A 12,963-nucleotide genomic window follows, 5' to 3' on the forward strand; every position below is an offset into this window, starting at 1 on the left:
TGAATTATTCCACAGTTACTGAGTGCCTGCTGTATGCACCCATGGGTGATGACATGGAGACTCTAAAGATGTTAGCTTGTTGAAGGAATCCCAAGTCTGTGGGGTGGCTGAGGCTCAGGGGCACATTGGGAAGCATGTAGAGAGGAGTCTGGAGGGCTTAGCAGGGACCACATCACAAAGGGATTTGGATAAAGGTTGAGTCTCTTGGGTTTATTCTTGGAGAACCTTTGAGAGCTGTTACTCGTGTGAGTGACATGATCAGCTTTGTATTTTGGACACCTCCCTTTTGATGTCACTGAAGGCAAGAACTAGAGGGAGACTATTGTTTTGATCAAATAGTGAGTGTTCTAGAACTTCTGAACCCAGGCCTTAAGACAACTGGCAGCTTCTGTTTCATTCCTCTTAGAACCCAGCTAGCATGCTGTGAGCAGCTGCAGCACCATGGAGAGGTGACATAGAGGAGAACCAAAATGCACCAGTTGACAGCCCCATTGTGATCCCAGTGGCAGCCAGCACCTACTGCTCACCCCGGGAGTTCACCATTGCACTATCTGCAATGGTGTCTGGAGAGCTGATGTTCCAGTCCAACTGAACCCCTAGATGACTGCAGTCCCAGAAGACAACATGTTGAGCAGGAAAACCACCCAACTGAGCCCAGCCAACCCACAAAATCATGACAAGTAACAAAATAACTGGTCTAAGCCAGTAAGTCATGAGTGGGTTTTTACGCAAGTGTAGATAGCTGAAAAACTGGAGGATGGGTGGGTTCCAGGTGGTGGTCACAGCTACAGCTCAGAAGAAAAGGTCTGGCTGGAGAGGCTATAGATTTAGGAGACATTGGCTCATAGAATGTGAAAGCTCTATTGTGGATGAAATCACCTACAACCCTTTTCACACATGCCCAGCACGCCTAGAGCACAGCCAACCCACAGCAGATATCTGCTGAATTAAATTCAACACTGCATATAATGAAAAGCACTAAAAAGTCACTGTTTTCTTGAGGTAAGACAGTCCTTAAGCCTGGAATTCTAATTTCCCCTTGTTCTAAGCATACTTTTATGCTCACCCTCTCTGAATCAAGTGTGTACTCCGAGCTGCTGCATTTTATCTTCTTTATCCTCCTAAGACAAGTCCTTTTGAGTGTGGACTTGGAATCTGCAAGCATAAACCTGGGTTCAGGGTGATGATTTTTCTACCTGTGCACCTCTCTTCTGAGCCTCAGCTTCCTCATCTATATATAAAGATGAGAATACCTGCTGATTAAATTAGGTAATAAAGGTGAACTCTTGGGCAGCCCTAAGGGGATGCAGCTGTATTATCCATCTTCAGCAGGTCACAGGTACAGCCTCAACCCAGACATCCCATTGGTTCCCTCTATCTGTGGCCTGTTCCTTTTCCCTGTAAGAACCATCTCCCAGGTTGGGGAGCTGGGAAATATCCAGCTTTGTGTTTGAAAAAACTCTGGGAGGACCCAATTTTACAGCCAGCTTGGCCAGCCGCTGGGGTAGAAGGGTGAGCAAGGAGCTAGTAGTCTGGGAAAGTGACTCCTAGAGTGGCAGATATGGTTGGAGCCCAGGTTTGTCCACTAACACAGTGTGACCTCCACAGGCTCCAACACATCTTGGGCCCAGTTGTCCCCTGTTGTACACAAAGCATTAAGAATGGCCTGAAACAACCCCAAGGCTCCTTCCACCTGGAAGGCTCCGGCTCCTGTTGGGGTGGGGGTCCGGTCACGTGTTGGCGAGAAGGGGGTGCCGGTTGACGTGGCTCCGGGTCCAGCCTCCTCTGACGTCCTCGCAGCCATCCTCCCTCCCTCCGTCCCCGCCCCTCTGGCGGCGGGAGAGCTGCTGGCTCGCCCGGATCCCGGGAGCTGCCTGGAGGCGGGCCCGGCCCGGGGAAGGTGCACGGCGGCGGGACCCAGCCCAGCTGGGGGAGCGGGCACCATGGTGCTGTCGGTGCCTGTGATCGCGCTGGGCGCCACGCTGGGCACGGCCACCAGCATCCTCGCGCTGTGCGGGGTCACCTGCTTGTGTCGGCACATGCACCCCAAGAAGGGGCTGCTGCCGCGGGACCAGGACCCCGACCCGGAGAAGGCGAAGCCCAGCTTGCTCGGGTCTGCACAACAGGTGAGCAGGGGCGGCGCGCGGGCCCTCCAGAGGAGAGGTGGGGTCGCCGGGCAGCTGCAGAGGGGGAAATGGGGTGGGGGACGGTCATGGATCTTTGCGCGACAAAGCTTGGCGGGGAGAGGGGACAGCAAACGCGCTGGAGGACAGGTAAAGGAGTCAAAAAGGCAGGGGGATAGGGGAGGCTGGGGGATGGGGGAGAGGTGAAGGAGAATTAGGAAGCGGAGGGGGGGTAGGGGGGCTTGTGGGGACTGAGAGAAGAATGGGGGCCAGCAGCGAGAGCTAAAGGGAGGGGACAGGAAAAGGGACCTGGATAAGAATTAGGGCTGGGAAGGGTAAGAAGAAAGGGAGGCTGGGAGGGGAATCGCCAGGGTTAGGGAAGACCCTGAATGGAACCGGAGAATGAGGAACTTGCAGAATGGGGACGAAGACTGGGGTCTGTGAGAGGGAGGGGGATGGTGGTTGTGGAGCCAGGGTAGGGCAAGCCCTGCCAGAGCTGAGAAGAGGTAATGCCTGGAAAGCCAGACGGGAGGTGGCTGCGGTCCCGCAGGAGCTGAGGAGCTAGAGGGGTCTGGAGAGCTGAATCCCCGAGGAGCCTGAAGGACTCTTCCCCACCCCCTAGCAGCTCTGAGCTCCGGTCAGTCAGAGGGGGTTGCTATGGCCTCCCCCAAAATATCTCTGCAGATGTCTCTGCAGATGTCCCTGGAGACAGGAGGGCTTTTATCCCATGCATTTGCTCATGGCCAGAGCTCCTTCGTGCAGGAAATAGCCCGTGCTCCCATTGTAAAGAGCAACAGAAGGGGTCTGGGGAAGCGGTTTGGAAGGATTTCCCTGCATAGGCTGTGACCTCCAGGATGCATTTCCAAAGTGCAGAGTGCAGAATGTTCTCTGGAGAACCAGGAGGCAAAGAGTCTTGCTAGAGTGATTTGAAGGATGGGCCTGGGGCAGGGCATGACTTGAAGGACCTCCTAAAGACCCTCTAGATCCCTCTAGGTTCCAGGAGTGGCATTAAAATGCTGTGACTCCATCTTCCTTTTTCCAATCAATAATTCAAAAGCTCAGAGGACCCAGTTGTGTGGGGCCTGTGTCAGTCACTGTACAGTGAGAGTGGAAAGGAAATGGCTGCTGTCCTTGAGGCACTTATAATCCAAGAATAGTGACATTGACAGTGGCTAAATAGGAGCCGGCTGCACAGCAGAATGTGGGACTTGGGGCGATCTGGAAATGGGAATAGTGGGCTTTCCCCTGGCCAGGGGTTGGGAGCCCTTCTCCAGAAGTCGTGGCCGGCCGCCTCTCAACCTTCTTTCCTGCCCAACACACTTGAGGAACTGCCACTCTTCTGCCTTTCAGTGACGTCTCTCCAGGCACCGTCCCCTCCCCTTCCCAGAGAGAACCACTGGGAAGGTAGTTGGTGTAAATGACCTCTAGGGTCTCTTCCAGTGTGTTGTCTTATTGATGACCAGTAGCCCACAGAACAGCTGATCATCTGTTAAAGACAAACCAGGCTGTGTCTCTCCCCTGCTTCAAATCCTCCACAAGTTCTCACTGAGCTTGGAAGAGGTCATAGCAAACCATGACACAGCATCCACTCTGTGCCAGGCGCACTGTTCAGAGTGCTTTACACTGATTAGTGCGTTTCTTGACCCAGTGAGGGAGCCATAGAATTATCCTAACTTAAAGATGAGGAAACTGAGGCTTAGAGAAGGTAACCGACTTGCCTAGAACTGCACAACTAGAGAAGTTTTAGAGCCAGACTCTAGCTGAGCTTGTCTGATTCTGGAGGCCACGCTATTAGCCACTCCTCTCCACCCACTCACCTGCTTTGACATGGAAGGTGCCTGCCTCTCCAGCCAAGCTCAGGCCAGTTTCTTTCTTCATCAGCAGTCTTGGCCTCCCTGGATTTATGATTATTCTTTTAAAACACCAAGTCCTTTTCTGCCCCTTCATTTTTCTATGGCCTTTCATATAAATGACTCCTTCTCATTCTTCAGGTCTTTTTCCATTTAAAGTCTTAGGGAGGATTTTGCCCACTGACACATGAAACAAAACACCCCCTTCCTGTTATCCTCTCCTATACTGTTCTTTCCAAATCCTTCTATGGCATTCTTTACACTAGGATGCAATCTTTCATATTCACTTATTGATGTAATATTTATTCCCAGCACCCACTCAGTGCCTGGAAACTAGTAGGTGTCCAATAAGAAATTGTGAATGAATAAAGTCATCTCACAGACCATCCAGTGGGGATTCTCATCTTCAAATATGGATGCACTCACCATGTCTTTGTAACCAAGTGTGAGCTAGTAGGGGCACAGTAAATATTTGTTGATACATGATACCTGCCCATCCACATTCCCTTATCTGGTTCCCTCAGTGACAAAGATGTGGGCAACTTGGGGCTGAATTTATGGGTGTGAATGTGTTGAACCTGAGATCTCACAATGACTTGGTTGCCATTCTTCTCAGATTCATTCAGCCACTGGCCCAGATGCAGTAAATTGAGAAAAGACAACCAATTGACATTTCAAAGCAAGTAAAGAAGGTGGCGTTAGGGGTGGCAGATTACAGGAGGGTGATGTACTTGGCACCTGTTGACGAGGAGGGCAAGAGCCAGGGAAGCTCTCTGAGGATGTTCCTTGAGGAAAGAAGATATGGGGGCTGGAAAATAGGGGTCTAGATTACTATAATCCCAACAGAGGTGTCCAAGGTCTAATAGCCAGTGTCTCTGTAACTTGTAAGTTGTGGCTGCTGGAAAAATTCTTTGGATTTGGAGGCCATTCCTAGAAATCTGATTTCTGACCCTGAATGGCTGGATGAAGTTGAAAGTTTGTAGTGATTTTGAAAAGAAATTTGGAGTTTTCCTAAGGGTTTTGTTTTTTTTTTACATGGGGTCTGACTCCATCACCCAGGCTGGAGTGCAGTGGTGTGATCAAGGCTCACTGAAGTCTCAACTTCCTGGGCTCAGGTGATCCTCCCACCTCAGCCTCCCATGTAGCTGGGAATACAGGCACGTGCCACCATGCCTGGCTAATTTTTTTGTATGTTTTGTAGAGACAAGGTCTCACCATGTTGCCTAGGCTGGTCTCAAACTCCTGGGTTCAAGCAATTTGCCTGCCTCAGCCTCTCAAACTATTAGGGTTACAGGCATGAAGCACTGTGCTTGGCCCCCAGGGGTTCTTATTCTGGGTCCACAAACCTGTGTCTGTAGATAGCATTAAAAGGTTCATGGTCTTGGATAGGAAAAAAAATGACATCATTATTTTCACTTACCTCTAACTGAAACAGTATTTTCTGTAAGTAGAAATAGCAGTGAGAACCATAGTGTATCATCCATACGTGTGACTTTGTCCCCAAGGGAAATCACAGATACCTTGGTTGCACATTACAGCTGTTGCAGATGGTTCACATTAGATTTACACTCATCTCTCATTCTAAATTATGGTACTTATTAAATCTCCTGCTAGACTCTGTTATTTAATGAATTAATAAAGAAGCAAACATATAGCTACTTCACAATTTGGTTTTATTAGGCAGTCCTTTGCAGCCCTGTGTCTTTTATTTTCTGCTTTTTCCAGCAATTCAGAGGAAGTGTCCCTAGGCAGCCCTCGGCCATGCATATCCTCTCATGCTTCCAGCTGGTTTCAAGTCACAGTTCTTTGCTTTTCTGAAATACACACTCTGTATCCTTTATCCTGCCTTCTTAGACAGTGCCTCACTCTCACTCATGTGCTACCCTTCCGGGCATGCAAGGAATTCAGTTTTACTATGCCACCCACTCCTGGCCTGGCAGGTCACCTGGGACCTCTCTGTCATCAGCCTAGCTCTAGAGGCTTGATCATTAGGCAGTGACCTGGCAGCTTGAGCAAGGAGACAGAGCCAGGGGGCAAAGCGAGAATATTGGTTTCTCCTTCACCATTACTTCTGAATCTGTTAGTGAGCAGTGGCCAGACCCATGGGTTCCTGCCTCTGAATTTCCTCATCACCCTTGTCCACACAGGCTGCCACTCAGCCCACTTCTGGGTCCTTTCATAGGAAGTCTTCCTTTCACCCAACCTAAAGAACTTGGGAGCAAGCAAGGAGAACTGCTCTTTTCCCCTTGCCCCATGGCTCAGTCCTGTACCCCTACCACTTGGCAGGCACAGGCATCCTGTTTTCGGGAAGCCTTCCTTTTTGTGGCCTAGTTTTCTCCCAACATGATGCCTACCTTGCTGTGCACTTAAGTGAATCTTTTCAAATGCCGGAGAGGTCCCCTGGGTGACCCCAGTGCTGTCCCTTTGAAGCTAACACGTGGCCAAAGGCTTTATTGAAATTGCTTGGCCCTCAGCAGGAGTTCCCACACCTTTTTTTTTTTTTTTTGAGACGGAGTCTCACTCTGTCGCCCAGGCTGGAGTACAGTGGCGTGATCTCGGCTCACTGCAACCTTCACCTCCTGGGCTCAAGCGATTCTCCTGCCTCAGCCTCCTGAGCAGCTGAGATTATAGGTGTGCGCCACAATGCCTGGCAAATTTTTTGTATTTTTAGTAGAGGCGAGGCTTTGCCATGTTGGTTAGGCTGGTCTCGAATTCCTGAGCTCATGTAATCTGCCCACCTCGGCCTCCCAAAGTGCTGAGGTTACAGGTGTAAGCCACTGCGTCTGGTCCCCAGGTCCCTATCCATGTCCCCAGTCACCCACTGTCACATGTGACCAAACTCTACAATTCCATCCTCTTTCCAGCAGAGTCAGGATCACTGAAGTGGCTTTCAGTGGAACCCTAGTAGATTAGTTCTAAGGTTTTACAAAATAATATAAATAAGTGTTGACTTTCTTTCTTTCCTTTCTTTTCTTTTCTTTTCTTTTCTTTTCTTTTCTTTTCTTTTCTTTTCTTTTCTTTTTGTCTTTTTGAGACAGAGTCTTGCTCTGTTGTCCAGAATGGAGTGCAATGGTGCAATCTCGGCTCACTGCAACCTCTGCCTCCTGGGTTCAGCAATTCTCTTGCTTCAGCCTTCCAAGTTGCTGGGATTACAGGCGCCCACCACCATGCCTGGCTAATCTTTTGTATTTTTAGTAGAGATGGGGTTTCACCATGTTGGCAAGGCTGGTCTCGAACTCCTGACCTCAGGTGATCCACCCACCTCGGCCTCTCAAAGTGCTGGGATTACAGATGTGAGCCACCACTCCCAGCCTGAATTTCTATCAAGCAATATATGTGTGGTGGAGTCTTCTCCTTAAGATCAGATAATTTTTCCTTAATTTTCCTTGTATTCTTGACAATGTCTGGTATGATGCTGAGCACATGGCAGTGTTTTGAATTAAATCATTATCTTGTAACCTAACACTGAATAAGAGAGGGAAGACACAAAGGAGTACATACTGTTAGGGCTCCATTGACACAGGATTTGAAGCCAGCGCAGTTTATTTATGGTGTTACCCCGGGGCACAGGAAATTACTGCAGCTGGGTGGGAGAGCTTCTGGGCTTTTGTTCATGGTCTGCCTCTTGACGTGGGTCCTGGTTACAGAGATGTGTTTACTTTGTGAAGATGCATCCAGCTCTACATTTATGATTTATGTACTTTTCTGCCTGCAGTTATACATCAGTAAGGTTTTTATTAAAAAGTGTCATATTGTGACATGTTTGTGAACATTAATTGAGTACCAGGCTGGTATTTTTATTGCCAGGAGGACTTTGGGGCCATAGTCAAGAGACATGAGCCTCCTTTTTGTGGTTTTTTTATAAACTGCTTCTTTGGCCCTGTTTGCTTTCTGCTGTTTCTCCCATGGCCACCTCCTTTGTGCTGCATAAAGGATTCCCCCTTGGGATTGGGACCTTAAGACCATCAGTGTAGCCCTATTAGGCCTCCCACCTCTTCTCCTCCTCCTTAGTCCTCTAAAGCAACACCTTCTCTGATTGGTTGTTTCAATTCACACATATAAGAGTGAGGATGGACAGATGCTGCATTTCATTAGTTAAATAGTTCATTCATCAAAGATTAATGAGCACATGCTAGGCCTTGGGATATGGCAATGGAAAGACAGATATACGCTCTTCTAGATAAATGGGGAGACAGACAATAAAACAAGCAATTGCCATGATCGGGGAAGCACAAGGTGCCATGGGAAACCCGGGGTGGGGGGTATTATTCCCCCCTTCAGCCTAAAATAGAGCTTTCTGCAGTGCAGGTTGGTTGTTCTTCTGAACTCTCCCCTGTACCTTAATGATGCTAGGATGCCCCATGTATTGCTAACCCCACTCCTGGAACTGATTCAACCCTGGAAGGCTGTAAGGTCTGACCTCCATGGATTCTCAGACTTTTAAAGGACTCATTTTCTAGCTTACTATTAGCTGATCTCTTGCCTGGTGAACTCACCCATTCGTATAAACCACCACCACCACAACAAAGTATTTCCATAGAGTAATAAATAACAATGATAGAATAACTAACATTTATCAAGTTCTTTATATGTTCTAGTCACTGTTCTAAGCATTTTAACCATATTAAAATGTTTTTTGAGACAGAGTCTCACTTTGCCACCCAGACTGGAGTGCAGTGGCATGGTCATGGCTCACTGCTGCTTTGATCTTCTGAGCTCAAGTGATCTTCCCACCTCAGCCTCCCAAGTAGCTGGGAATACAGTCATGTGCCACCATACCTGGCTAATTTCTTTTAAATTTATTTTTTTAGAGAGGGGTTCTCACTGTGTTGCCCAGGCTGTTCTTGCACTCCTGGGCTCAGGCCATCCTCCTGACTTGGACTCCTAAAGTGCTAGAATTACAGGTGCGATCCACTGCACCTGGCCATAACCATATTAATTTTAATTATCACAATAACCCTATGAAATATACATAAGTTTTATTTTTCATTTTAGAGAAGAAAAGTAAAACACAGAAAGCTTAAGTACGTATTCAGTGGGAGAGCTGGGAATCAAATTTACAAAATTTGGCTTCAGCGTGCACACTTTTGACTACTAGGCTGGATATTAGCAGAAAAAAAGTAGTCAAAATTTTATTTGAGCCATTGTGTTTCCCCAGATACGGCATAAAAGTATCTATAAATACGCATCTTTGAGGGTCAACTTCAGAAACCTTTCCCAGTGCTTTGGATTGCTTTGCTGCCGCCATCACACTTCAGGCATTGGGTGCAGCCCAGGGCCCTCCACATAGATTTTACACAGTAAACATGTTTGGGCTGGTTGCTTAGCAACGTGGAAGACAGTATGAATTTTTCATCAAGAAATTAGCATAGATTCTTTCAGGGAGAAGAGCACAGACCCGCTGGAAATACTCTTCAAAGCACTCACATGTGGACCCCTAAGCCTGTGTCCCTCAGTCTTTTTTCCAGTGACAGATCTGACCTGTCCCATCTCCCTTCCTCCCCTAGTTCCTTGTTTGGGTACAGTTTGTAGATAATTCAGATACATGGCTCTTCTCTTCATGGAATTGACAATTCACTAGCACCTTTTGTTAATTCCAGGAGAAAACAGTGCTGCATCCTTTCCAGATTTTCAGATACTAGCCAAGTTATGAGGAGGTACCTGGGGCATAGGAGGAGGGATAGAGAGGCCTTTGGATCATGATGAAGGAAACACCTGAAAGACAAACCAAAAGGGGTCCAAGCAAAGGCAGAAGGAAGAGAAGAGACCAGCAGGAGAGGGAAGCATCAGACCCAGAAGATAAAGAGGAGAAAAAATAAGACACAACCATTCCAGGATCAAAGACCTACGAGAGCAATCTGAGTATGTGGAGACAGTCCCTTTGTTGTCCACACTGACCTACAATCTCCCAATAACCAGCAGCAGTTCACCTCCTGCTTCCACCTTCTTCTTACTGTATTCAGTACTCCCAGGGCTTATTTCTTGCTAAGAAACAATGGGAAAGTCTGCTCTGAGGATGGAGAACAGCTTCATAGAAACAAGTTTTAAGAACTAAGAGATTCTATACGTATGTATCAGAATCAACACACATGTACACAAAGGGCCCCCTATAACTTATTTGATAAGAAATAATGGAACTAATACAGTTATAAAGGAAAACAGGTGAAAAAGGTGTGTTCCTCCCTCTTTTTCTTCCTTGGTTGTGTTTATTAAGCAACTATGTGCCAGGTGCTGTGCTGGGAGGTGAGAATACAGTGGTAACTCCCCTCTTCCCAATGACACAGTGACCCATCTTCAGCCCTCACAAAACTTATGGTATAATGGGTAAAACCAGAGTTTATAGAAGAAGAGGGAAAATAAATTAAAATGTGTGCTGGTGGTAGATGACCTCAACAGAAGGTTCTGGTGCTTTGTAAGTGTAAGATGAAGAGCTTTTACGAGAGCACCTTACAAGATGAAAGCTTTCCTAGAGAGTGATGGCCAAACTGAGAGCTACAGTGGGAGAAGATCTTAACCAGGGCAAAAGGGAAGGATGTTGGGGGCTCCACACAGAGAAATGAGCCTGTGCAAAGGTCCTGTGGCAGGAGGAAGCCTAACATTTACGAGAGCCTGGGGAAAAGCCAGTGTGCCTGAAGAGCAGAGAGCAAGGGAGATCCTAGTGAACAATGAAGCTGGGGAAATAGGCAGGGGCCTGGATGAGCAGGGCATTGGAGACCATGGACAAATTCATTTATTCATGAATTCGTTCATGCATGTATAAATCAAACGTTTATTAATGTCTCCAGGAGGGGCATTGAGCTATGTACTGATAATGTGAAGGTTACCATTATTTTCAAAGCTTTTTTTATTCAGGTGAAATTCACACGATATTAATCACTTTAAAGTGTAGGATCAATGCCATTTAGTACATTCACATTGTTGTGCAGCCACTACCTCCACCTAGTTCTAAAACATTTTCCTCACCTCAGAAGAAAACCCTTCATCCTTTAAATAATCACTATTCCTCCCTCCTCCAATCTGTTTTCTGTCTTTATGGATTTGCTTATTCTGGACACTTCATATAAATAAAATCATATGATATGTGATCTTTTGTGACTGGCTTCTTTCACTTAGCATCATGTTTTCAAGGTTCATCCATATCATAGCATGTATTAGTACTTTATTTCTTTTTATGGCTGAAAAATATTCCGTTGTATGGACACACGTAATTTTGTTTATCCATTCACCCATTGATGGACATTTGGATTGATTCTACCTTTTGGCCATTGTGAATAGTGCTGCTAAGTACATTCCTGTACAAGTATTTCAGTACCTGTTTTCAATTCTTTCAAGTATATACCTAGGAGTGGGATTGCTGGGTCATATGGTAATTCTATATTTAACATTTTGAGGAACTGCTAAACTGCTTTCCACAGCAACTGCACCATTTTAATCTCCACCAGCAATGTATGACAGTTCTCATTTCTCCACCTCCTTGCCAGCAGTTGGTATTCTTTATTTATTTATTTTATTTATTTATTTTTTAAAGTCATCCTAGTGGGTGCTAAGTAGTATCTCTTTGTGGTATTTTCTGAGCTTTTAACATCTAAAAGAAAAACCCAAATTCTCACTTTTACAATATTCATCAGTAGCTGGCAAGTGCTTTTTAAAAAAATTGTATTATACTTTAAGTTCTGGGATACATGTGCAGAATGTGCAGGTTTGTTACATAGATATACATGCGCCGTGATGGTTTGCTGCACCCATCAACCTGCCATCTACATTGGATATTTCTCCTAATGCTATCCCTCCCCTAGCCCCCCACCCTTCTGACAGGCTTCGGTGTATAATGTTCCCCTTCTTGTGTCCATGTATTTTCATTGTTCAACTCCCACTTATGAGAGAGAACATGTGGTGTTTGGTTTTCTGTTCCTGTGTTAGTTTGCTGAGAATGATGGTTTCCAGCTTCATCCATGTCCCTGCAAAGGACATGAACTCATCCTTTTTTATGGCTGCATAGTATTCCATGGTGTATATGTGCCACATTTTCTTTATCCAGTCTATCATTGCTGGGCATTTGAGTTAGTTCCAAGTCTTTGCTATTGTGAACAGTGCTACAACAAATATACGTGTGCATGTGTCTTTATAGTAGAATGATTTATAATCCTTTGGGTATATATCCAAAATCACAGTAGCTGGCAAGTTTTTAACAAACATTTGCTGTCTGTATTGAGCGACCATTAAAATGAGTCCACATGGGCAACCCGTAAAAACATTTCATTGTTCATGAGTCTCGTGAGAAAAATAGAGTGTGTGTGCAGTAGTCCTGGCTGCCCTGTTCTTCCAGCAAGTTTGCACCTGCTGCTCTGTCTGTCAAATATGTTATTATTCTCATCTTTCCCATTCTGTTGTTCCCCCAAGCTTTAGTCCCTCACTCAAATTCACGCTGATACCAGGGCCCTGCAAACCCCGTCTAATTGAGGCAGTATTTAGTGTCTTTTAACATTTCCTTATGTATCAACACTGCCAGGCCAGTGCGATGCCTGGAGGAGCCTTGCCCCTCTCCAGGGCCAGTTGCTGCCCACACAACAAACCTTCAGGAGGCGTTCAATGGGTCCCAATTCATTAGATGAAGAATGCTTTAATTGCCTTATGTTATAGAAAAGTCCCGGGAGAATTTTACACACTGCTTAAGAATGGTACAGTGCTATTTGGGGAAGCTGATTGTGGTTTTGGGGTGGAACTGGAATGCGTTATAATTTTTCCCATTAAAATAATGGAGAACCAGTGCCTGCTTTCTGAAATCTGCTAATCAGCATGTTTTTAGGAACAGATCAGAGTCAAATAATGAGGAGGAGTTGTATATATGAATATGAATGAAAACAAGCATAAATGGGAGATGGTCCTGTGAGAATTCTGTGAAATTGAGTCAGTCCATCTGGCATAGACCTTAGAGTATTTTAACGTATTTCATTGATTCCTCTCCCTGCCCCCACCTCCACTCATTAAGT

General features: G+C 46.2%; 1 protein-coding gene across 1 annotated transcript in view; it reads left to right on the forward strand.

Annotated features, from left to right (window-relative positions):
* The first annotated feature begins 1,809 nt into the window (after positions 1 to 1,809).
* LOC105471634 (synaptotagmin 13) overlaps positions 1,810 to 12,963 on the forward strand; it is a 46,402-nt gene continuing 35,248 nt past the window's right edge. The window contains exon 1 of the mRNA XM_011724209.3: positions 1,810 to 2,126. Within this exon, the coding sequence (XP_011722511.1) occupies positions 1,944 to 2,126 (183 nt within the window). The 5' untranslated portion in view covers positions 1,810 to 1,943. The remainder of the gene's footprint in view (positions 2,127 to 12,963) is intronic.

This window comes from Macaca nemestrina, chromosome 12 (genome assembly GCF_043159975.1).
Source record: "Macaca nemestrina isolate mMacNem1 chromosome 12, mMacNem.hap1, whole genome shotgun sequence".
Classification (NCBI taxonomy): domain Eukaryota; kingdom Metazoa; phylum Chordata; class Mammalia; order Primates; family Cercopithecidae; genus Macaca; species Macaca nemestrina.